The 26,077-nt window shown below is 43.0% G+C and overlaps 1 protein-coding gene and 1 long non-coding RNA gene across 4 annotated transcripts; one reads left to right on the top strand and one right to left on the bottom strand.

Annotated features, from left to right (window-relative positions):
- The first annotated feature begins 921 nt into the window (after positions 1-921).
- LOC309451244 lies at positions 922-13,878 on the top strand. The gene is made up of 3 exons (XR_014186219.1): positions 922-1,102; positions 10,856-10,921; positions 12,610-13,878. It is a non-coding gene; the product is annotated as an uncharacterized lncRNA (long non-coding RNA).
- LOC309451227 (C-type lectin domain family 5 member A-like) lies at positions 5,743-21,400 on the bottom strand. 3 transcript variants are annotated; one of them, XM_082074797.1, is made up of 9 exons: positions 21,277-21,400; positions 19,351-19,416; positions 16,285-16,332; positions 15,573-15,662; positions 11,756-11,821; positions 10,953-11,033; positions 10,707-10,849; positions 9,939-10,048; positions 5,743-9,480 (listed from the first exon to the last, which is right to left on the bottom strand). In XM_082074797.1, the coding sequence occupies exons 1-9, from the start codon at positions 21,353-21,355 to the stop codon at positions 9,345-9,347; spliced, it is 819 nt and encodes a 272-aa protein (XP_081930923.1). In that variant the 5' UTR covers positions 21,356-21,400; the 3' UTR covers positions 5,743-9,344. The 3 variants fall into 3 exon arrangements, with proteins under 3 accessions (XP_081930923.1, XP_081930924.1, XP_081930925.1); XM_082074798.1 differs by lacking the exon at positions 10,953-11,033; XM_082074799.1 differs by lacking the exons at positions 15,573-15,662; positions 16,285-16,332.
- Positions 21,401-26,077: the final 4,677 nt, after the last annotated feature.

The following is a 26,077-nucleotide window of genomic DNA, read 5'->3' as shown; positions in this document are numbered from 1 at the left end:
AAGTGTCTTCCTGCGCCCTAAGAGCTGTTTGCAGATTGTGAGCCTCAGGCCAAGGTAGGACCGAGCCCTTTGGCTGGAGCAACATGTCCCCATGACGGTGGCCAGGGCTGGTACCCTTTGTCAGAGCCTTGTGACCTTGTGTGCTGATACAGTAGGATGACTAGAGAAACCTCCACAAGGCTGTCTTGTGAGAGTGGGAGCATCCCATTCCCTGCTCCAGATGGAACAAATGCAGCTTCCACTTCAAGGGGAGGTGAGCTGTGGCTTGGGAGTAATTTAGGATAATGTGAGTTTAAAAAAAGAACTTTATTTTTGATGCTGGGAGAGGGGTTTTTTTTAAGTGTTTTGGAAGCTGCAGAAGAGAAATGGTGACTTTTTAATGAGTGACATAACTACTAAATTCTCCCTTGGTCTTTAGGGAGGTGCTGAGGGCATTTCAGAACAAAATGCGCAATTGTAACCGTACATGGTAGGTGGCCAGTAATCTCACATCAGAAACCGTCTGAAATTTTTGCAAACAAGCATACGCTGTTCTGCTAAAGAGGTCGCAGTGCAGTGGAAAAAAACAGACTCACCCGGGAGGCTTTGCTGCTTACTCACACGTGCAGAAGTTTCTCCAGGTGTGAGCATTTGCTCTTGGTGCCTCTCCCACAGCACAGGCCTGTGCTCTCTGCAGCTTTCTATTTTTTGCTCCATTTAACTAAGGGCGGGCGAGGTAATTGGTTTTCCTCTTTAATGTTCCTCCTGTTTTGTGTCAGTGCCATCAGCCGTCCCCCGGCAGGATGCAAATGTGTTTTCACTTGGATCACAAAACGGTTATATAACTTGGTGCTTATCTCTTACCGTTTGGGTTTGGTTTTCTCTGGCGGTTTCTTTTCAGAGAGTTGTCTCCATCTCGTCAGAAGAGGTTTCAGGCAGAAGTTCTGTATTTTGTTTTTTGCTGTTGGCTCTCCTGAATGGGAGACTTTCCCCTTACAGGTGTAGGGCAAGTCAGCTTTCCTCTGTTTACCTCTTGCAAGGGCCTGGTGGGGGCCATCACATGGTGGCAGGGCCTTGGGGGAAGATGAAGTACTGCACATGTCACCAGGTGACAGCCATCCTAGTAAATCTTGTGAGCTGGGTCCTTGATAATAACATGGCCAGTTGGTGTTTGGGGTTTTTTTGTGTGTAGGGGGGGGAGGGGTTGTTGTTTTTTTTTTTTACAGTGAGTGCTGGCAATGAGAAATTGCATGGGGGAGGAATTTTTTATATTTCTTTTTTTGTTTTGTTTTGTCCATGTGTGAGATCTTGCACTGAAACAGGATGTGTAGTACGCTGAGTTTTTCGGTTTGTTTTGCTGACTTTGTATTTAGCAATTGTAATTCCACCATAAATTGTAACTGGAGACCAGCAGCGTTTAGTTTCGGAGAAGAACAGGGTCCAATATAATGGAAGTGGTTATGTCCTTGTGGAGACAGTCTTTACCAGCAGAGAACCTGTGGCCTGCTGGAAAAGCACCAAGTAAGGAGGTAACAGAGTCGCAAAGTGTGATCATCTTGACTCCTAAGGGGGAGAGCCAGAGGGCTCTGCAGCTTTAGGGGTACTGGCAGATACAAGCCTAACTAAAGCCACTGTTTTGAGGTGAGGGCGTATGGATTTCAAGATCGAATCCCAGGGAAGGGCAGTGGGAATTTCTGCCTTGCTTGGAGCCTTTTTAAAAGCTCTCCTTTTAAGGGGGGCTTTGTCTTGCTCCATGGGGTTCTCCAGTTCAACCTCTGGTTGGCAGGAGACAGATCTGAGGGTCCTGGCTGAACCTGACTGTAGAAGACCTTGGCCTCTTTCTCCCTCTGGGCTCAGATTAAGCCAGGACCATGTTTTGGTGGGTCTCCCATCTTCTCACAGTTGATGAAGCTTTTTTGTCTTCACCCTGGTATTTGTCCATTGATCCCAGCTGCTCAAAAAGCAGGCTCTGGGCACAGCTGAGCACTCAGGAAGCATTCCTGCTGCACAGAGCAGTTACTGTGTGGGAATGGCAGGCTTAACCCAGTGTAGGAGATCTGGGCAGAAGCAAACCATGAACTGCCCTGGAGCAGTGAGAACAGGTTTCAGAGGGCTCTGAAGCTGGTGCTGCCGCCTAGGGCGACTGAGCTCCAGCCATGGGAAGAGCCCACGTGGCCCTTGCGATCCCCCTGCCAGGGGAGGAGGATGGCAGCTCATCCTGACAGGGCTGCCTGCTCAGGGGTCAGCAGCCTGGGTCACCCCTGCCAGGCAGTGGCAGCCCTGGGGACAGCAGCCATGGGGGCAGCATCTCACCCACCTACCTGGGAGCACTAGGACACAGTAAACAAGGCTGAGCAGTAAAGAGAAGTGCCAGGCACTCAGCGCCATCTTCTGAGCTGCCCTCAGCTCAGGGGAGGGACTGGTATGCACTGGGTGGAAGTGGGGGAAGCGGAGACAAGGACAGGAGGGGATTGATGTTTGGCTTAGACAGAGGCAGGGGAAGGGGGAGAAAGGCTTTTACTAACATTTGTTTTTCTGTGTTCTTTCCACCCCCACAGTACTTGAATTGGTGAAATGAAATTTGTGTGAATTGGTGATAAATCAGCTGAGATTGCCCTGGGAGGAGAATGTTTTGCCCTGGGATGGTAGCTGTTGCAGCAAGTGTGTGACACGCAGTGCTATCATGGCCCAGAACTGGAGTAATGAGAGAGACTCTGGAAGGAGCCATGGTCTTGGTCCTGAGAATACACAGTGGTGGAAGCAGTGCAGCCCACGTGTGTCCAGAAGTGAGTGGAGACAGTGTGTGAACAGCTGGAGAAAGGAAGGACCTGGGGAGACCATTGCTGGGTGGAAAGGTGATTAGGAAGAGGTAGATAGATGGCTCCTCCGAGCCTCAGAGAGACCAGGGCTGCATAGCAGAGTGAGGGAGTCAGGCTGATGATCTTTTTCAGAGCAGTGTGCATTAGCAAATGCTCAGGGCAAAGGGGAGGCCTTTGGTCAGAAGTGAGTAGTTAATACTAATGAACTGGCCAGATGGAAAGCTGTGTGCCAGGTGGGCTGGGCTGCAGCTGCAGGAGCAGCGAGTCGTCTTAAAGTGATTGCCTGAGAGGGGACCCTGGTACCTCTGTGGGGGGGAATGAGATGGGAGTGCTGTTCCCCAGAGCGTGAACATTCTTCATAGTTCTTTGCTCAGAGTGAGATCACAGAAATGCTGAATACTTGCAGCAACTGGTGCCCCTGCAGTGGCTGTGGTGGTCCTGCGAAGCCAGACCAAATGGGATGCAGGTTTTGTCTTGGGAGAGCAAAGTTCTGGGGAGTTTGGTCTCTATGCTACTTGCAAGCACTGCCCTGCACAACAGAGGAGGGCTTTGGGATCCCCTAGTGAAGGGCTGCGTGGAGCAATGGCCAGATCTTGCTGATCCTATTGGGTGTGAGACATCACCATAGAGTGACTGTGAAGGAGGAGGTGATAGACTGCAGTTGCTTGGACTGCTGGATTGTGTTTACAGGCATGGGGGAAAGGACCCTGAAAAAGTGGTGATTGCTGATGCCATGGCCTGAGAGCTCCAAGGTCTGAGCACTGTTACTACTGCCGCTCCAGTACTGGCTGATTAGCTGGTAGGATGTCAAGGAGTAACTTACATGTATTGTACTGGAGGGAGCATGCCAGAAGACAAGCAGAAGATTAGCAGCATGGCAAAGGATAATGTTTGGAGTCCAGTAGTACAATTGACCTTGGAAAAAGTTTTAGAAGGGGTTGGAAAACATATGTTAAGATTGCTGCAGTGTTGATCCTGACAATTTTGTCTGCTGGGGAAGGGGTGCGTTTGTGATGTGTGTTGCATTCACACTGATGAGATGCTAACTACACTAGTCTGGTCTGCAGGGTCTGGGGATGGAGTTTATAATGAACACACATTAAGATTGTGATGATGTTAAATGTAAAGCTTATATAAAGATGAAACAATTCCTAATATATCTTTCGGTGAGGTGAAGGGCGAAATGTAAAGGACATAAATTGCAGGGGGGTATCAGGGGATGGCAATGGTGACGTACGTGAAGACCACAAACTGTGTGCTGCCAGCCAGAACCAATTCCAGCTATCTCTGAAACCAGTGTAAATACCCTGTCTGTCTCATGCCAAAACTTAAACTTTTGGTGCCCTGGCTCTTGACAGGCTGTTGGAAACATAAGTGCACTCTTTGAAGGAGGTCCATGCTGAAAGGTTCTACTTCTGAAGGGACTGCAGCTGGTGCATGAGCTATGCTGGAGCAAGGACATGCCTGAAGGCACTGTGGCCAGTGGGTGACCCACGATGGAGAAGGTACACCACTGAAGGCAGTGGTCTAAACCGTTGGCTGTCCCTACACCATAGCATATATTGTACCTTTATTGTTCAATTAAGAATGTGCATTTGTTCTTGGCAGAGTTGTCTCACTTCAGCATGGGGATTGCTGCGGGTTTTATGGTTTGCTTCCTTCAGGAAGCTGTGAAACAAATGTTCTTGGATTACATGTTCGTGAACGGAAAGTGGAATTTTTGGAAAGAAGGTGCTAAGGTGCCTCTTTTCCTGAACAAAGGGTTTTACTATTTCTCCACAAAACCCAGTGTGCATTTTTAGGATTATATATTTGGTCATCTGCCCAGTAGGAGGAAACAGAAAGGTGGCACAGCCACAAACGCAAATATCTCATCTTGCCCGATGTCGTTAAAGGAACCTAAATTGTTTTGATGGCTTGAGTTTGATTGTTGGGTGAGAAGCTCGTTTGGGGATTGATTCCCTGAGACCTACCCTTGCACATCTTTCGTGTGCCAAGTGTGCTCCAGAGTGGGTGTCTGTGCATGTAGGGCTGTGTGAGGAGCTCAGATGCCCATCTCTGCTGTCACTGGGCTGCTGGGACTTGTGTCACTGCACCGTGACATCTGGGGCCAGGAGCAGCTGGAGGTGGAGAGGCCAATGGAGTTGGTGGGTTCAAGCTCAGAGACCCCGGCTGCAGCCCTGGGGCTGGGGGCAGTGGTGGGAGGGGGTGTCTGGGTTTAAAGGACTGCCAGAGGAGATGATTGGAGTGGGATAGACCTGAGTGCCTATCCTGAGCGCCTATCCTGAGCTGGGTTCCCTGAGGCTCAGAGCATTTGGTGTGCTGCCCGGGGAACTGGCCCCCGAGGCTGGCAGGGCTGGTAGGGGGCAGTGTTTTGGGCTCAGCGCCAAGGGGACGAGCCTCCCCAACCGGGGGCCAGGCACCCGAGTTGTGTGGCGTGTGAAACGTCCCCCGGCACCGCTGGGGTTGTGGCCGGAGCTGCGCGGCCGGTGGCCGGCAGGAAGCGGGCACAGCGGGTCTCCGCTGAGGGCTGGCTGCCCTCTGGTGCCCGCCCGGCAAAGCGCAGGGTGACTATGCTGTCCCAGGGAAGATTCGTGTCCCCGAAGGGCGGGTGATTGTGCCAGACGTGTGTGTGTTTCAGCTTTGTTCACAGGAGAGAGGGAGCAGGAGGTCCAGAGCCTGAAGAGCAAGTTGGGTCTTGAACCAAGGGCAGCTCCCACCACGGGTATGATGGATCATGCTGAAGGCCGCTGCCCTTGTTCTGCCCAAGTCTCTCTTGGTTGTGACTGGAGCTTAGAGCTTGGCCCTGGGGGCAGTAACTAAAGGTAGGGGAGATGATTCCTCATCACAGAGACTTCAGCAGCTGGCTATGACTTAGGCGCAAAGGTCAAGTACAGCTGTGCAGAGTGGGTCTGAAATACAAAGTGCATCTTAAAAACAGAACTGCAAGGGAATTCTCATTTCTTTTGTCTGGCTGCAATAGGCTAACATTTATTACTTCTGTACAGAATTACTCAAAATACTTGTACTGCATCTCTCTGCCACATTTTGTTCCTGGCCCAGAGGGCTGTGTATTACCTTCTTTTGGAAGTTTTAGTTTGAAAAAACAAAACAAAACAAAACCACCCCAAACAAAGCCCACCAACACTTTTATCTGCAACAGGCGCAATATTGAACTAAAAATAGTGGAGTTAGTAAAGAAAGAAATCAGTTCCTGAAGTCAAATGGTATTGGGGGTCTAACATCTTGCCTCACTTCTATCTATAATGTCTAGGCAAGAGCATAAGCACACTTCAAAAGCAAAATATCTTTTTGATCAGGCAGAAATCTTCTTTTTCATTGTTGCATTTAAAGATTAGTTTTTCTCAAAGACAGGCATTTGAATGAGACAGCAGGTGTAAGTTCTGAGGTGTTTTGGGCTTTTTTTTTTTTTGCTTGTGAACAAATTTCCACATAAGAATAGAATTCCACAACTAACAATAATCTGAAGCACATGTTGAAATTGTGTTGTATCCAAAGTCCATCATGCTGTTGTATTTTGACACCCCAAATTCCCACTGATCATTCTTTCCGTATGCGTTTTGTGATGCTGATTTCTCTTCTGATAACGAAATTTAAGTAGAAGTGCCTGTTGTCTCACACTGTTTACGTCTCAGTTGCACAACTTGAATTTTGCAGTGCAACAGAAGAAAAGGAGAATGAGGATTTCAAGGTATGTTCCAGGTGTTTGTGGTGTAAAGAAAAGGAATTAAAATTAATGCACTAAGATACAATGAAAGAGACACTACAAATAAAATGATCTAAAAGAAAAATGGTACACTGATCTTATATGATATTACCTTATGTTATTGCCAAAAGCAATTGTAAATTTCAAGCCTGAATTCTGAACTATTGTGCATCAGCTAAAGTAATGAAATACTGTAAGAGATGTCTCTCTCAAGATGAAATGCAGTCATAATCCCGAATATGCCATCTGTATGGTGAAGCTATTTGATTTATCAAAAATCTCTACTTTGCCACTGAAAATAGGTGAAGTGGTGGTGGATACATCTGAGAACAGCTTTATAGCAGGCAGATTTTTAAAACAGCCTTGGGTACGGCTTCAGTTGCAGCTCTCATAGCTTAATCTTAATTTCTGATGCTTTCTATCAATAGTATCTCAGCTTACATCCTCATACAAAGTTGTTTGTTTCAGGATGAATTTTGTAAGAGCTTTACGTGGAACACTCTGAGACAGGAAGAAACTGTTAAAGCAACAGTCATGCATTGCACTTCTTCTGTGTTGTGGTCTGGCCCTGCTGGCAACTTAGAACTGCAGAACCGCGTGGTCGCTCACTCACCCCTTCCCTCGTGGGGAGGAGAATCAGGAAACAGAAGGCAAAGGTTGTGGTTTGGGATAAAAAGAGTTTAACAGAACAGCAAAAGGGAAAAATATAAACAATAATAATAACAATGAAAGGATATACAAAGCAAGGGATGCCCAATGCCCACTTGCGCTGCCCTGGAGGTCCTGTAGAAGGAAGAGGGCCCTGGACCACGCGATCCCATGCAGTGAGTGTTCCTCTCCCCGGCTACTTTATACTGAGCATGACCTGTTATGGTATAGGATACCTCTTTGGCTAGTTTGGGTCAGCTGTCCTGGCTGTGTCCCCTCCCAGATTCCTGTGAAAATCAACCCTATCTTGGCCGACCCAGCATGTTCTCATATAATTGAGCTTAATTACACAAATATTAATTGTCTGTGATAGATAACAATAGAAATTTGCAATCTCTGTGTTTCAGTGTAAAATCAGCACAGTTACTTCTGCCAAAGTCAGATCCATTTCCAAGGAATTTGCTAAACTGTTGGATAGTGATGCTACACATGTTCTTTTTAATCTGTAAGAATGTGCTTGTCCATAGGTACCTGTCCTTGTGACCAGTTTTCAGATCTGGCATTGTTTCCTACTCCAGACTCCTGTCCAATATAGAAGCTGAGTATAGTTTTGTAATAGAACAGGATGGGAGAGCACAAGCCAGGTCATTCACAGCATCTAGTTGAATTACAGCACAGCTGAAATTGTTGATTTCAGATTTTCAATTTGAAACAAGAGAGAAAAATGAAAGTCAGAATCTTCATCCTTGTTGTCTTGTGTCCAGGCTGTTTTTGAGAATGTCATTGAAAATGGATGATATTGCTTCTTCTAGTCAAGCTCTATATTATATATTGGATGTTAAATCCTCCTGACACTTGCATCTTTGCCATCCTTTCTGCAGACACATATGCTTCTCAAGGTCCATAGCCTTCTCTTAAGTACACACAGACAGTCAGTTATTCCTAAATGGTTGATTTCTATGAGATGTTTCCCATTTCCACTGGTCAGCTGCCAGGGACAGGATTATTTCCAACTCACAAGCTGATTCTAATGTGTTTTTCTCCTTACTCTCCCTTTCATTCCCCTCTATGATATTCTGTTCATCTAAGAAATATACAAGAAGGTAGCAAGTCAAGGTGTCTTCCATTCATATGCTAGAAGAGGATCTGTTATCAGATTATTATGCCATTATTAGCCATCTGCTCATTCATCTATCAGTGTGCCCATTGCTTTCTTAGCCAGTGTATCTCTAATGTCTCTTGATACCTTACACATCTAGAAGATAATACTAGTGAGGGTTTCTATGATGAGGTCTTTGGACTTACTGATCGAAAACTGATCACATCTATATTTCCTGTAACAAAGGAAAAGAGTTGAAAACTTTTTTGAAGTAGAAAGTTGCACCAGCCAACAATCTCCTTCCTTTTATATAACCAGATCTGTAGTTAGAATGCAGATGATAACACACATGCGTGGAGGGTGGTCCAGGTAACAGGTGTGTCATTCCTTGGCCAATGGTGCAATCATGGAATCACATCCATTTCTTCTCTCCGTCAGGTGTTTCTTGTCTCATGTTTGGGTTGCAGAGCAAGCATCTTTTAGTCTTATATTTGCACCGGCTAAACTAGGTCTTGACCTGTGGCTGTGACCTCAGTCCTAGCACTTTAAGCTGTGTTCAGGGAAAACACTGGAAGCACACATGGCAATGAGTGTGGTTGCACTTTTCTGCAGGATCCAAAATATAAATATGTATTAACCCTCACTTGCAGCTACAGGGAAGACCAGTGCATGGCAAAGGTTTGAAGTACCTCCTTGTGCACAGGCAGGGCTGTGAAGGTATGGATATATATGCATGTGCCTATGAGAGACAGGGTCTGCTGGTGATCACACCTGTCGCTGAGGTTGGACTCACGTCACCGAACAGTGGCTGCCTGAAAGTTGGGCATCTGGTATAAGCAAGTGACCTAGACTCCTAATGTGTGAAAATATGAGCTCCTCTAGAGGAGCTCCCATCTCAGACATCCATCTTGGGAAAGAATGTGCTAGGCTTGGCAAGGTGTCTAGGGGGAGCCTGTAAGAGTCCATTTGACTAGACACTTAGGCAGCTAAAGTAAGACAAATCCCATCTGCCATTCTTACGGGAAGCTGAGGATGACATTACTGCCTGGACCTCTTGTTTTTAGCTCTTCTTTCAACTTCTTGAAATACTTGCAGCTTTTTCACACATATTTTGTGTTGTTGAGGCTCCATTGCAAGATGCAGTTGCTACTTTACCATGTCCAATGACAGCGCAGAAATAGTCAGTGTGACCTCCTGCTATAGTAAACCTGAACAGAAAGAGAAAGATACAGTCAGTGCCACTTCCTTGAAAGGCAGAGTGGCACCTGGCCTTGCTGCTAAGCTGTTGTCAGTGGGATTGGAGTCTCCTTCCCATTCCTTAATTTTCTTCCCCAGACCTCAACAAAAGTACATGGGCCATGTTTCCTCTCTTTGCCATCCTGATGTGACACACCTGTGTTCCCATGTGACTTATGGGCCCCCTTTGACTTTTCGCAGGGATGTGCTGAAACACCTGAATTTCAAGGAATCAGGTTGCTACGAATTGCAGTCCCTGGTATCTTGCTGTTACTCACTTCCCCAATCTTGCTTGTACCCCCTGTTTGTTTGGTGGCTTGAGGTTTGTTTGTTTGCTTGCTTTTGTGTATGTGTATGTGTTATTTTTGTTCGGTTTGGTTTACACTATTTCTGGTCATGGTATCACAGTGACTTGCTGGAATAAGCTTACATGTCAGTGCAATATTCTATGTTGTTAATCCACTTCCACTTCTTCTCTCTCTCAGAGTATGTGAGACCAAGTAAGTAGTAATGACCTCTTGATTTTGAACGAAGATAATCCTGGAAAGGAAACAAATGATGATAATACATTAAAATGACATTTTCTTCACCAGTGGTACACAGAAAGCTTAGTGCTAGATAGCCAACACAGAAAGTACAGTGTGCATCCAGCCACACTGTCTCCACAGCTTCAGAGGCTGAATTTTCTGTTTTTATTTAATGTCATCTCTCTTCCTGAGGCTTCTTCAGAATAGACTAAATAGAATCATATATCTGTGATAACATTAAAGATATACATTGTAGTTAGCCAGATGTGACTTGATACCTGGTGATGCTCTTCTATTCTGATTGTGATGGGAAAGATTTTTCAGTTTTTGTCAAAGCAATGGCTCTCACAAATCAGCATCTGTTTGACTTGTTTGGTCTTGCTTTGTATGCTAAATCCCTTTAAAATGTAAGTCAGCCAGGCAGAGAGTTTGCTCCTTCCCATGGGAGCGTGCCTGGGGAGAGAAGCTTCTAGATGCAAGACTTCAACCACCAAGATGTGTCTCACTGTGAAGGTGTTTGCTACCATACAGAGGTGCTTGGGGTACATGGCTAACAGTAGATTCAAGATCCACAAAGGCATCTAACTTGAGAAGACACAAGTGTAATCCAGCAGCCCTTTGGCATACAGGTGAAGCAACCCAGGAAGCAGCCCCATGAGTTTAGATCTCACCAGTTCTTCCTTGTTTTCAATGATCACCAGGTCTGACTTCTTGTCTCTGCATTCTTCACGGGAGGCATTCCAATCATTCATTTGTGAGTTTGGAAAAAAGAAGTAACATTTTTCCCTGTTTTTTTCCCATCCTTGGGGGCAACCTGTAGGAGGGAAGAACGGGTGTGGAAAAATCCATGTTCATACTAATGAAAGGATCTGCTTACAAAATAAAGGTAAGACAGTAAGTTACAGTCAGAAAAGCACCTGTGCGGTCCTGCTTATGTCTTTCACCAGATGACCGGGGATTCCTGCCAGTCTCTGTAGCTAATACCAGCCCACGAGTCACTAGGCATGAGTCAGAGAAGCAGAATCACAGATAACATTATCCAGCCTTTTAAATCTTTGCTCAGGAGATAAAGATAAGTAGTCAGGGCAAAAAGCAGCTTTCATTTTTTGAAAGTCTTATTTGCCTGCTGCAAAACATGGCAATAGTGATGCTACTGAAAGGACATTTCTCTCCATTGCCATGCAGGGTACTGGGAGGAACAGACAAAGAGATCTGGGAAAAGTTATGTGATTCAGGGAGACAGAGACTGCATGGTATAGTTTGGTTGGTTATCCAGCTGCTCCTAAACAGCAAAAGGGAATTGCACTTAGTTAAAATGTTAAGAATGGAGGGGTATTTGAAAAGCAGCACACTGATGTTGATCCATCATGTTCACTACAATGCTGTGATAGCAAAGGGATTGTTATATTCATGTTTGTTCACCTAGCCTTGGGCTCCTCTGCATGAGAGAGCAATCAGTTTTTCCCTCTGAAACAGTAATGCAGTGCTGACCAAGCACTGCTTTTAAAGAAGGTGAAAATGTGAAATGTGTCTGGCCTGGAGAGCTCATCCTGAGTGTACAGGATAAGGTTTTTTTATTCCTGAGATGTCAGATTTTTTTGTTTGTTCTTCTTCTGAATACAATCCAGACACACTCCCTCCCCCTTCCTCCCTGTCCCCTGCCCAAAGCAATCTAACAGACTTCTGGAAACTGTCTTTTGAATGACAGAGAGTTACCTACCTAGTTCGTCTTCACAGGTGGTACAGAATGTATTTGAGTCAGGTGGGCTGCTTGCAGTTGGGTGGTCTGGAAATAAGAATACAATTGCTGCTTTGAATGGGTGACCATTTTGCCCTACACCGTCAGAGCTCTTCCTCACCTCTTTGACCCCCACTATCACATCCCACAAAACACCTACTCCTCACCTTTTTGCTCCCCCATTAAAAAAAACCAACCAAACAAACAAACCCAAACTGTAGTACCATACTATGGAGCAGATTTCCGAAGATCCTAATTCTGAAATTTAACAAAAAATGCTCAACACATTTTTGGAGAAGCGGTAAATGTGGTGTACAGTAGAGGTGTAACTATAGCAATAAGAAATAAGAGCTGTCTTTGAGAGATCAGTGCTCAAGCCAATCTGTTCTTGGTTAAACGTTTTGGAGCTGTGGTCACTGTCTGCTGCTACCCCTAACAACTGGGGTGAGAGCACACCTGTGGCCCAGGTGGAAGCTTATTTAATGGAGCTGCTCCCCTAGATCAAAATGAGACAGAAGAGTTCATTTTAGGTTTTAAAGCAGACACCCAGGCTGAAATAGTCTTGATTTTCCTCTTTCTTCTGACACAGTGGTTGTGAGGAATCTGTGCTCCATGGGAGGCTTCTGACTCCCAGAAAAAAGGACTGTGGATGCAGGCTTACAAATTTATTTTTATTATCTGATGACTAGCTAGACTGCATGAATTTATCACAGAGAAAAAGGAGAAGGAGTTTTGAGAGGGTGAAGAAAGCAGCTGAGGCCTTAGATGAACTAAGCTTATAGTTATTTTACTTGAGAAGCTCATGTGGGTTTTATGTGTTTTTCTTGTCTTTTCAGGGCTTTGGTTTTATCAGTTTAGAAACTTAGTCAAGACTTCAGTTACTTTTGAAATTACAGAGTTCAAGGATCACTCACAGTGAACAGGCTGTATTGGTTTTGGCTGGGATACAGTTGATTTTCTTCCCAGTAGCTGGTACAGTGCTCTGTTTTGGATTTAGGATGAGAATAATATTGAGAACACACTGATGTTTTGGTTGTTGCTAAATAGTCAAGGACACTTCAGCTTCTCACACTGTGCCAGGTGCACAAGAAGACAGGAGGGGGCACAGCCAGGACAACTGACCCAAACTGGCCACAGGGATATTCCACACCATATGACATCATGCTCAGTATATAAAGCTGGGGGAAGGAGAAGGAAGAGGAGGACGTTCAGAGTGGTGGCGTTTCTCTTCCCAATGGTGTTGCGTGTGATGGAGCCCTGCTTTCCTGGAGATGGCTGAACACCTGCCTGCCCGTGGGAAGCAGTGAATGAATTCCATGTTTTGCTTTGCTTGCATGAGCAGCTTTAGCTTTACCTATTCAACTGTCTTTATCGCAGCCCATGGGTTTTTGCACTTTTACTCTTCTGATTGTCTCCTCCATCCCACTGGAGGGGGGAGTGAGCAAGTGGCTGCGTGGTGCTTAGTTGCTGGTTGGGGTTGAATCATGACGCAGGCTAAAAGTGGATTATGTTGTTCCAGATGGCTCTGTGTTGCAGTAAGAAAACCTTGATATTCTTCCAGCTTCTCTGCTTAGTAAACCTCAACTTTAAAGCCACAATTGCCCATGCCATGAATGGGTATTATTAGTTCAACTGACAGGGACTTACTAAATTGTCTATAATAGAGTTTAGGGAGGCATTCTGGAGGTTATTTGGAGATGAACAATGAAGGGATTAATAATAACAGTAAAGAAACATTAAACTAAAAATTATAGGAGTAAAAGTCTTATACTTGAAACCAAAACTGATACATTTCTTTTAAAAAAAGAATATATAAAATGAGAAAAAAATATTGAATTTAAGAAAGTTCTATGAAACTTGTATCAGAATGGCATAGCGCATACAAGAACTGACATCTCTGCCGACTACATACTAGAGGCAAATTATAAAAGAAACGGAATATTAAAGGAAGAACTTTGTTTACAAACTGTAAGCTCAAAAATAAGATGAGGGAAAAGAAGCAGGGTGGCAGTTAGATTAGGTGGCACCTAATCTCTTCTGGACACTGAAAACTGATAATGAAAGGATGGATTACTAGGCTGAAGCACCCAACTGTAACTATGAACAAGGAAGGTGGCAATCCTGAGCTTTTACTTTCCTTGGGTTAGAACCACTCCCCTAGTACCTATGCAAACTTACAGGCAGAATACCCTATAGTGCATAGGAATGACACCTTGAAAGGGGTCCAGCACACTAGGATGTAGTCATAACTACGCTGACAAGAGTAACTATTGAGTTAGAGAGATGAGCACCTCTGTTACACAGAATCCATTTTTGCCTTGTACCCATGTCTGGGAAAAATAGGTTGTTTTATCATAAATGTAGCATCTCTTCTTCCAATGTATTTTCTATAGCCACATTTTTATTGACAAAAGTCCTGAGGAGCATTTGTGCACTAATTGAATATCTTATTCCAATAAGATGTTCAGTTTCCAAAGAAAGCTGCAGAAGTGAATAATTTCCTTGAGAAACAAAGAATACTGGCAAGGCAAAGCTTTTCAGGAATGGGAATACCTTTCCCTAGGCACACTTTTGCCTGTCATGAGAAACAAAAAGACCAGCCTTTAACATGTGGAGATTTTTTTTCTGCCAACTCCATCTCAGAGAATTTTTCATAGCCTAAATGAAGCAACTTTTAGCCTTATGTCAACCATAAAGAGAACATACAATTTTTTTGGCTGGCAACCACAAATACCCCTAAATGGCTGAAATATCCCCTCAAATACTACATTAAATGATTCAGTATCATACTCCACATTTTAATAATTAACAAATGTATGCTTGTCTTATACAACGTATCACTTCTCATATATCTTGGTTCAGTTTTATCTACAGAACATCAAGGTTTCAGAAACCCTACTGCCAAAAATGTCCAGAAGGGTTTCAAAGACCACCCAAGACTCTGAACTGTGCAGTGGCATAAATGAATCTCGATTTTTAGTGCAAAGAATTAATCAGCTCCTTCCGTAAGCCTAGAGCCAGACAGTGAGTGACGAAAGGAAATAATTGTGAAATATCAATATTATTTTAAGAAATGATTCTGCTTGATTTCCTGGAAGACAGAACCACTGGATCAAGTTCCTCTGTTCTGTAATTTTGCTCAGGGACCTAGTGTTTTCTATACTCCCTTTATAGCATATACCATATTCAAAGGAAAGTATCACATGAGTCTATTATTTTTTCCTAATGGAGATAAGACTGCTTTATCTCTAAAATAAAATTATATCTTTTTACGTAGTTCAAGGTCTGTTATGAACTCAGTGATCTATATGCAGCAAGACCTAGTACTAAACTTTTATTCAAGTAAGGTGCAAACAAATTCCTTTAAGTTGTGACTTAGCTATCTCTTTCAAATCAGCTTTTATTCAAATTTCTTTAAAGATTTTTGGTGTTATGGACATCTTGGTGACATTATAGAAGATCATCTTCTTGAAACAGTCTCATGGATAACAATTACATTACTAATAGGCATTATCTAATCTTGTTTCTTCAAAACATTTGTATGATAAATTATTTATTGTTTGAACATTGTAAGGTTTTGTACTTGGGTTTTGGCTTTTTTTTTTTTTTCTTTTGGAATTTTAAACTTTCAAAACACTCAACTCCTTTATGGATTTCTTCTCACAGCCATGAATGGCTAAAAATTACTATCCTGTGCTTTCAAACTAGCCTTCTGTTCCTACTGGTCATGACTTAGATGTCGGTCAGTGGACGAGAGTCACAAATTAATTGCAGTTATTACAATTTTAGTAGGACTTACAGAAGAGTATGAGACACACCGCTAAGACCAGTAGGAGGGTTATCACAGCAGCCAATACAGCGACACATGTTCTGGAGCAACAGTTTTTACCTACAGACAGCAAAAATAAAGATTAGGGAAACAACTGGGAACCTCACCCTCATTTAAAGGTGCCCTTTCCAGGCTCACACTGAAGCAACTCATTTGAATTAGGCAAAGCCCTTCAGTGCTGTCCCTTCTGATGTTTATTCTTGTGCTAAATACATTTATTTTTTTTCCCCCATGACAGACATTCAACCTGAACCCTCCTGCATGGCCTAGAATGCTTTGTTAAATTCCACTGCACTCGATACTAGAGTTAAGTGCTCACTAGGATCCTTATCTGCCCCTTCAAAATACTGTGGAAGCAAAACCCAATTCACATACCAGATGAAGGTCCTGCCATGTTATACTCCCTAACAAAGCAAATTTTTCAGAGGGTTTGAAATGTTTTCTCTTTCTGTTTTGGCTGTTGTTTAGGGACTTTTGTTCAGGCTTTACTTCAAGGGGATCCTTGCGATATTCGTTAGTCTGCCAACTCAGTGGATACTGGCTGGGTGTTATAGACCACAAGCAGGTCTGAGAGAGGAGAAATAATCAGTGGCTGATTGGACTTGTTAGACACTGAATTAAAAGGTAAAGGAGAGCTTTCCATCTCTTCTTGCTTCACAAACCTACTGGAGTATTTACTTACCCCTTCTGTTATCTTTGAACTTTACGGTGTCTGTGTGACAACTAGGATCTGAAAAACAAATTGAGGGTTTTGCTGCTATCACTTCTGCTCTATAAAGTAAATAGTTTTAGATAAATGAGGAAGCCATCCTGAGTCTTTGTCCCAACTGCAGTCAATATCTGGTCTGTCCTGTCTCATAACCTCATTTTCACATCTACTTGTGTGTTACTATTTGAATTACTGAAAAGCTAAGAAGTTGTCAGAATAGCATTAAACTGGACTGATTTTAAACCAGTCTTTGAAAGAAGAAAGGGCCCAAGAAGAGGTCTGACCTGTCAGGTTTTCTGCTTGAGGAGGTTTTGTCGGGAAATGGTTGCACCCTGAAAACATGCTGATTGCGCTAATCAACAAATATATTTGGTAGGTGCAAACTATCTACTGATACACTAGTGCATGTGATTACCAACAAGACTGGAAGGGTGGAGAGAAGTTTTATTGGCAAAAATGGAAGCTTGTAGGAAGGAAGTTGATGACCAGGAATCCTAAGGTGGAAATTCCAGAAATGGTTTGAGTACTTTATGCAGGACTGGAGGAGAAAATGGAAAGGCAACATTTTAGCAGCTGGCTGAGAAGATGGAGTGAGGATCCAGGTTTCTCATTCTTCAGGAATTAGGGACACATCTGGTGCAGAGTGTGCAAACACTGGAGGAACAGGTCTCATCTTAACCATAAGGGAGTCAGGCTGCTGGACACAACATCTATAAGGTTTTAAATAGATTTTGAAACTAATAAGAGCAAGCTGGCAGCGGCTGAAGGTTCTAAGTAACCCTTAAAATGAAGAAAGGGAAGATGACACAGGCTAAAGAGCAGTTAGTGTGATATTACCATTATGTGTGACTTCAAAACCACTGTGTCCTCGGGAAATGGTGAGGTCAGAGTATAAAAACAGTCAAGCAGAAAATGCAAAACTGACTGTAATTTAAACAAAACATTAAGAAGCAAACTACAGGTATGTCATACCTGCTCTACACATATATTAGAAGTCTGAATAAAAAGCTGAGAACACCTGTCACGTTTCACACTAGACTAAAATACTCAGATGACAGGTACCTGAAAATGTGTGGCTTCTGTTGTCTGAGATATCCTCAGGTATCAGATAACTGCATAGACATGGAAGATGTTGAATCTGTGGCTGCCTATATTTGCATACTGAAGCCAGACTGAATCTCCTGATGCTTCCTAGGTGGCTTCCAATATGCCATGTATACGGGGAAATGGTTAAAAGGAAGAGTCATCATGGTACTAGACCACATAAGGAAAAACAGAGTGCTAGTGGGTAGAAGAGGGGAACTACAGGAAGCTTATTAAAAAGAAGCTAAAAAGGGCTGCTGAGAGAGAATTAAATCCGTGCAGGTAGACTATACTTTATTGAAGGACAGCATCCTGGCAACACATGGCCAGTGCACAACGCACTTACTAAGAATGATCTGGGAACAGGTAAAAGGAAGTTGACACAGCTATTGGGAACAGATCATTAACTTTCTAAAGCTGTAGGCATCAAATGAAGAAAGTAGAAAGCATCACAAACCCTGGGAGACCAAAAATTATAAGAAAAAACCAATTAGACAGAAAAGAACCTGAGAAGGAAAAGACTGAAACATAGTTTTGAGCACGTGTGTTTCCAACACATTGTGTCTTCAAACACACAAAGAGAAAGTATGTTGCTGGAGATCTGTAGGCCAGTGGATTGTTAGCTATCCAGGAAGCATTCAGAACATAAGGCTGTAGTAAAGAAGCTGAATTAATCACTTGTATCAGGACTGACTGTGTAAGAACTGGGTAGATCTTCCATTTTGGGGCAGTTCCTTGTGAAGAGCTGCATGAACCAGAAGACTTATGGCCCAAATAAAACCTGGATTTAGTAAAAAATTCCAAGAGACACTACGTGTGAGATAGCTGTTTTAGTAATGCTGTTTCGTAACCCCACTCTTAAAGCAATCTTTACACCCAGGGATAGATAACAGCTAGAATGTGAATGAAAAATAAAAAATAAAAATATTCTAGAGACGATCTGGCAACTTCAGGTCTACTGTTGTGACCACACTGTCACGGAATCATTTAGGTTGGAAGTGAACTTTTCAGATCACCTAGTCCAACTTTCCTGCTCAAGCAGCATCAGCTAGAGCAGGTTGTCTAGGACCGTTCACAGTCAAGTTTTGAGTTTCTCCTAGGATGAAGACTCTACAACCTCACATGTTACGAATTATTCAGAAGGAAAACAAACAACAATCAGGGATGTTTGTCTGCCACATGGTTTTATAAATCCATGATTCGCCTCTATCTTCAATGGTGCATGCAGTTCTACTACTCCTATTTCAAAAAGTATATAGGAAAAGGTTCAAAAACGGGAAGCAGTAAATGATGGCGTAGTAGACTAGAGTTCTGCAGAAAAAGACATGGCTAAGAAGAGGCTATGTCAGGATTATATATAACCTTGGATGGGGTATGGCGGCTTACTGTCTCTTTCAGAGAACTTCAGCTGAAGTCAGTAGGAGGACAGCTCAGAATAAAGAAATGCAGCTGGTTCTTTGTGTGATATCAGAAAGAACTGTGGTTTCCCTTATCAAAGGACATTATAGAAATCAGGACTGTATATAGAACCAGGAGGAGACTGGGCAAGTTTGTAGCAGAGAAATCCACTGAGGGTCCATAATTTGAAACACATCTATCTCAGGAAGTCCCTGAATAGATGCATGCATGTGAAAGTGTTACAGCAAGGTATCAGCTATGCCTACCCTCTTCTTATCCATCTCTGCTTGTTCACTTTCTCCCCGTGTTGGAGACATGAGGCTGGGCTAGATTGTTTCTTGGTCTGGCTTGTAAGATCCTTTTCTTCCTATGCTAGTGAAGCCAATAAGCGTTTAGTTACAGATTATGCAACACATCAACTTCCCCCTCCTCTGGCTATATAAAGCGGACAATTGTATCTTCCTGTCTCCCAGTTTTATATCGCTAAACTTTTAGAAAATAAGGAGCGCTCTCCTCTCATTAAATCCATGTAATTCTAGCAGGCAGCTAAAAACTCACCGGGAGATGTGTAGTCAGCAGCATTTGTGTCTAGGGATTGCACTTTCACTTCTGCATATGTAGACTCTAAAACCAGGCAAAAATAACAGAGAACAGAGAAAGCTGAGAAACAACTTAAATGGAACAAAAATTACGGAAATGATGAGAAATGCTGAACACATGACAGCAGCTGATTTACGTGACCGTGTTTAACTATGCCTGAATAATATTTTTGGCCATTGCATTCACACTTTAGAGGACTAGCTGCTATAAGCAGAAACACATCTGGTTTGTCTTCAGTGCAGACAATAATAGAGGAGACATGGGCACATGCATATGCATTTTAAATCTATTCAGAAGTAGAGAAAAATGTCTACGTTTGTCTGTATTCAGTTCGTATCCGTATGTGAGTGGTGAGAATGGCTAAAATAGTGAAGCAAACCTGAAAGCTGCAGATCATTCTAAATTTGAAGGGGTTAGTATTAATAATTAACTATAAGACAGCAGAAAAAGTGAAAACTGTTCTAACATCTGCAGATAATAAATACAAATGACTGTGGAAAAAAGCACGTGGGGAAGGAAGGAAGGGCAGTGGCACATAAAAAGGGGATAAAAGTAAGAAATACGATGTTGCAATTTTGTAAAACTTTCAAAGTCATCGTGATATACAGAATGGAGCCCCTTTGTTTCTATCACCATACAGGTTAATGCTTTCTGTGAGTTTAAGTAAGTGCATTCTTCTGGCTTATGGAATTAATTTATTTCCTTTATGAACACTGTATTTGATCCAGTTAATCCACTATCAAAGAGAAAATAGCAAGCTGGAGGAAAAAGAAGACAGAAGTCCATGTTTGAGCTCTCTTCTGTAAGATATGCACAGCTACTGGGAAATACTGTGCATAAATCAAGTGAACACATAGAAGAGAACACTTGATAGAGATTTTCCAGAAAGACACAAGCAAGGAATCGTAAAAATGCTATCAAAACTATATACATCTGTAAGTAGGAGTACATGCATTAAATTATAAGGAAAATACAACTTTTAATCAGGTGGTATCTATTTTGGGTGCCTGTCAACATATCTATGAAGTAGTCTGTTGAAAGGTGATAGAAACACTTTCTTTGGGTTTTAGAAACTCCAGCCATCTGAAAATAGCTGCCAAGGCATCACACTTTATGCAAAAGACAAGCACGGGATGGCAAGAGATAGAAACTACTATTTCTGTTAAAGAGAAACTAATCTTAAAAAGAAAGTGAAGAAAAAAAAAAATAAAACACAGAGACTAATTGTATGAAGTCTGTTATTTTAGGATGTAATTTGATGCAGATGTAGCAAAACCAGAGCAAAAATTTATGTAATAATTCTTAGTGTATCAAAGAAAGTTAAATTTTAGGTTAGAATTTTGCCAAGTCATTTATACTAAATTAAACTAGATCTGTCCATGAAACATTTTATGCTTGATTTATTAAAAAAGTAGTTTGTACAGACAAAGTCAGGAAGAAGAAAACCCTGAAGCAATGCCTACTATGCTCAGCAAGGAGAAATGGGTTATGCAGGAGACTGCTTTGAACAACAGAAACATGAGGCACTTGATCTCCTGATCAGTTTGCTCCAGGAATCAGAGTCTGCTGCATGAGAACACACCTGCTTCAGGAGCAATTGATGTTCAGCTGTGGAATAATCTCCTAAACTGATACAAACCACTCTTAGTATCACATAAGAAATTCCCCCTCACATTTGCATCTTAATAAATGAAAAGGGGACCTTATAATTGTCCCCTTTATTTTGGTTAAAAAATTATGTGGACACTCCACATTTTTCACAGCTCTGCCCTCTATATTTCCTTCATCCTCTTGGGGCTTTGGTGTTCCACAGCACTCTTTTAAAATGTGTGGTAGGAAGGCTGAAGAATACAAAGAAAGTTCAGCACAGATCGATTGACCTACCTTGGACATCAGTGACCTGTAGTCTGGAGCTGGTTGGTTCAGTCAAGTTCAAGTCTGCGTAAATGAGATTTTCTGGCATTCTCCCGCTTCTTCTTTTTGACCCCTTGCTGCTGTTTTTAAAACAGTACTCTAGACTGAGAACAACTCGTAGCTCCCTCCCCTTTGTAGCCTTCAGGAGGAAATGCTTTGCTCTTGTGGTAATACAGAAACTCGTGATAGGAAGGGAAGCCCACTTCTAACTGACTTTTGATAGTAGCACGTTAAATGTAAGGTTGTGGCCTTGATGTAGTTACCTTGACATGGTAATGCCACAAGTGATTCTGGTATTAGTAGTATTCTGAATTACCAAATATTGACACCTTGTCCCTTCCCCCATCCTTGTATTTTGAAAAGACAAGTTTTATCATATGAAATGAAAAGGACAAGAAAAGTACAGAGATTCGGGAGTCAGCCCTGGGAAGCAGAGTGAAGCTCTCAGGGTGGACCCACGGCACATCACAGGGAGCAACCCTTGCCGTCCAAAAAGGCTCTCGAAAGCAGACGTCTGACAGCATGATACATTTGCCCATGATCCACAGAGAAAGATTTTCAACGCTGCTGAAACAGGACCCTGCCAAAACAGGACTCTGCCACATCTTAAGGCTCTGTCATGTCTGCAGCTCCTCTAAACCAGAACCAAGCTGACTTGCCCTGTCCTGCAGAATGTTGGGTTTTGTGCATCTCAGAAGCATGTTCTTCCACTTGTAGGTAACTTCTGATGGCAAACGGGGATTCATTGGCGTGGGATTGGTCCAGTCTCTTTTGGGAAGGACTAAGGGTGTTTAATATGCAAAGGCAGCAACTGGAATAGGTTAGTTTAAAGAAGACAAGCCTTTAGGCTTTCCAGGCTTTTAGTTCCTGCATGACTAATGCTTTCATAGAGCAGGAGGTGGCAGCTATGGGCATTGTACTGTGAATCCTTGTTAGAGGAAATACCTTTGCTCATAGCAGCATTTCCAATTGGAAATGTCAGATTCAGTTTTTGTGCTGATAGCAGATGTAATCTGCCAGGAGAAGCTGATGACCCAACCTGATCTGTTGGTCGACAGGAGGCTCAACGTGCACCAGCAGGGTGTGCCCTGGCAGCCAAGAGGTCAAACCACATCCTGGGTTGCATCAAACACATCATAACCAGCAGGTCAAAAGAGGTGGTTATCCTGCTGCATTCAGCATTGGTGCAAGCCTAACTGTGAGTGCTGTGTGCAGTTCTGGGCCTGTCGTGGTTTAACCCCAGCTGGCAATTAAACACCACGCAGCCGCTCACTCACTCCCCACTCCAGTGGGATGGAGGAGAGAACTGGAAGAGTAAAAGTGAGAAAACTCTTGGGTTGAGAGAAAGACAGTTTAATAGGTAAAGCAAGAGCCATGCAACAAGCAAAACAGAACAAGGAATTCATTCACAGCTTCCCATGGGCAGGCAGGTGTTCATCCATCTCCAAGAAAGCTGGGCTCCGTCACATGTCACTGTTACTTGGGAAGACAAACACCATCACCGCAAATGGCCTCCCCTTCCTCTTCCGTCAGTTTTCTATTGCTGAGCATGACATCGTATGGTATGGAACACCCCTTTGGTCAGTTGGGGTCAGCCGCCCCAGCTGTGTGCCCTGTGTGCCCTCCCAACTTCTTGTGCATCCCCAGTCCACTCGCTAGTGAGGGGGTGCAAGAAGCAGGAAAGGCCTTGGCTCTGTGTAAGCACTGCTCAGCAGTAGCTGAAACATTCTGGTACTATCAACACTGTTTTCAGCACAAATTCAAAACCTAACCCCATGAAGAAAATTAACTCTATCCCAGCCAAAACCAGCTCAGGGCACCACAATTTAAGAAGTATGTGAAGGTCCTTGAATGCATCCAGAGGAAGGCAACAACACTGGTGGAAGGGCTGGAAGGCATGTCCTGTGAGGAGCAGCCAAGGAGTCTGGATCTGTCTAGGCTGGAGAAAAGGAGGCTGAGAGGTGACCTCCACATCTTCCTGAGGAAGGGGTGTGGATAGGGAGGTGCTGATCTCTTCTCCCTTGTATCCAGTGACAAGACACATGGGGATGGTTCAAAGCTGCATCAAGGGAGGTTCGTACTTGACATTAGGAAACATTTCTTTACTGAGAGGGTGGTCAGCCACTGGAACAGGCTTCCTAGAGATGTGGTTGATGCCCCAAGCCTGTCAGTGTTGAAGAGAAATTTGGACAATGCCCTTAGTAATGAGCTTTAACTTCTGGTCAGCCCTGAATGGGTCAGGCAGTTGGACTAGATGATTGTTGTAGGTACTTTGCAACTGGAACTATTCTGTTTTATTCTATGCAAGCCTCTGACCCTCATTAAGTACAATGGAGGATGAATGTGTCACTCACTACTACTGGCCTTGCTGTGACTTTGCTATGCTCTGACTCAGAAGGAATTTCGTATATTCCCATAGGCATTTGAAGGGGAAAATGTTTAGTGAGAATTAAGATTATGTTACTAAGCACAGTGCAGTGATCTCAGTAATGTATGCTCTATTCAGGACATGACTGGGTGTCTGGATGATTCTCTTGCAGTCTCATGGGTTCTCTTAATGAACTTGCCTTCAAGGCAAATATTATTTTTTTTCTGTCCATGCTTCATTTTTAGCCAAGCTAATTACTAGCTAATACATGTTCATTAGTCCACTGAGGAAGGAATCCACTCTGCATGGTTAGTTAGCCTCCTAATCACTCTGTTTTGTGATGCTTGCTTTTAAAGTCTGAGGGTGTGTTTACCTTGTGTACCAATAATTGTCAAAATAAGCAGAGGCTCTGCCTTTGGGAAAGTGAGGAGGTAATTTGTTGAAAAGTTTCAGTATGAAATTTGAAATTCAGAAGAGTAAGTATTGTGACAAAGAACATAACTATCGTCAGATTTGCTCTTCTGATTCTCATATATACATTGGGGAAAAAAAATAAGAAAAGAGAGCAACAAATGGTTTAGCTTTTGTAAAATTCGAATTCATAGGTTGGCTATATGACAATGCATAAAGTCAATTTTTCCGTAAACAATGAGTCCTTGTGTCATTATTACCTGGCACTCAGCAGGTGAATTCTCTGCCATGAGGTCATTGGAATATATACTTTCTTGCTAGATATGGCAGGACTAGTTTTAGATTCAAAGACATTAATAACTTAGGAGCTTAGTTTTCTGTACTGACCTGAGTACAGGCCGTATGTTGATAGCTTGACAATAGATAATGGTTCCTGAAATGCCAGTGAGCAAATACATATAGTAACCCATCTATGAAAGCTCTGGATTTAATAATTAAGAGCAGCTATTGAAGAGGTGCCTGTTTTCCTGTCTTTACTGCCTTATAGTTCATTGCTTTTCTGATTCAGAATGAACTGTACTAGAAAGTATTTTTAATGAAACGGAAATAAATGCCAGTGCCTGTTGAACATATTTCTTCCAAAGGGAGACATTTTTCTATAGTTTAAGTATCCTCTCATGTTCAGGGCCATCAGATCTGGAATACCCCATTACCAGGTGGTAATTTCAGAGTCTTCTCCAGCAGGCCAGTGATCTGTTTTGGTGTTCTGCCCCTCGGTTTCCGTATTCAGAGGCCAAGATATGCCAAGCAAACACCAGCTGTGTGAGTGAAAGAAAAGGAAGTGAAGTGGTTTCTTTGGTGGCTGATGACTCAGAAGCACAAACTGTGGTCAAACGAAGGTTTGCTGTGGCCCTCAGGCCTGACATTGAGAGGTGTCCAGAAATATTGTGACAGGCAGCCCGCTCTGGAATATAGATGTCTCTGATTAGACCACTCTCATTTCTCTGGAGTTCCTGAGGATGGAAGGAAATAAGGGAAAAAAAAAATTACATGATCTGTTTTTAAGTTGGGAGCCACAAGATTCTGGCATAACACTGCAAGTTTGGGACACGTTTTACTCAGTTTGCTTGCTATCCAGATGTGTAAATGGCTATCTCAGAGAAAGCCACGACATGAGTCTTCTGAGAGCAGAAAGCTTTCTGAGGGAGAAGATGGAATTTTGATCCTTTGTCAGTTAAGAGACTTGTTCCCTAATTTACCTCTAAGATAAGTAGGTACCAGACTGATGCACTGAAATGCAGCCAGATAAGTAAGAGCCAGGAAGCTATGTCATGTATGGGGATTTTCTGGATCATCATAACTCCCTTTCTGTGGACATTGTCTGAGGGACTTCCGGCTCTATTTTATTGTTCATTCTGTCAAAAATGCACTGCCATGGCATCACCTCTTAGGCCCTGTTATATTACCAAGACACAGGAGTGTTTTTTTCTCTTTCTCTTTTCTCTTTTTTCTCTTTTTTATCTTTTTAAGTTCAAAGTTACGTGGTGACCCAATATGTCTTGTACAGTTATTTGCCACTGCAGCCTAAGAGAGAAAACTTCATAATTCAGATAACCCCTTTCAGTTCCTACAGCCATGGATGAACTGTAAATAGGTGGTGTTACCAAAGGTGTTGTGTGTTGGCTCTATCTCTCATCCGTGCTTTACTCTTGGAATATCAGAGTCAAGTCCATTTCCCCAACCACAAACTGCTCAGAAGGGAGACTTACATTAATGTTTTTAATCAAGACTACTTGATCTGCCTCCTTGGCTGCTTTCTTTGTAATTTTGACAGTCTCATTGTCCCAGTCAACAAAGTCCATGGCCATCATTCCTTCTTCTGCACTGAGGAGAGAGTAAGGGGCTACAGGGAGATGGAGAAGACAAATGATGAGAAGCAGAGGAAGGCAGACAAAAGAAATGAAGGGGAAAAAAAGATCAAGGAGAAAAAGA

This window comes from Streptopelia decaocto (genome assembly GCF_964273445.1).
Source record: "Streptopelia decaocto genome assembly, chromosome: 1".
NCBI classification, from domain to species: Eukaryota; Metazoa; Chordata; class Aves; order Columbiformes; family Columbidae; genus Streptopelia; species Streptopelia decaocto.
Note: the sequence above shows the minus strand (reverse complement) of the source record. Positions and strands in the feature narration are given on the sequence as shown.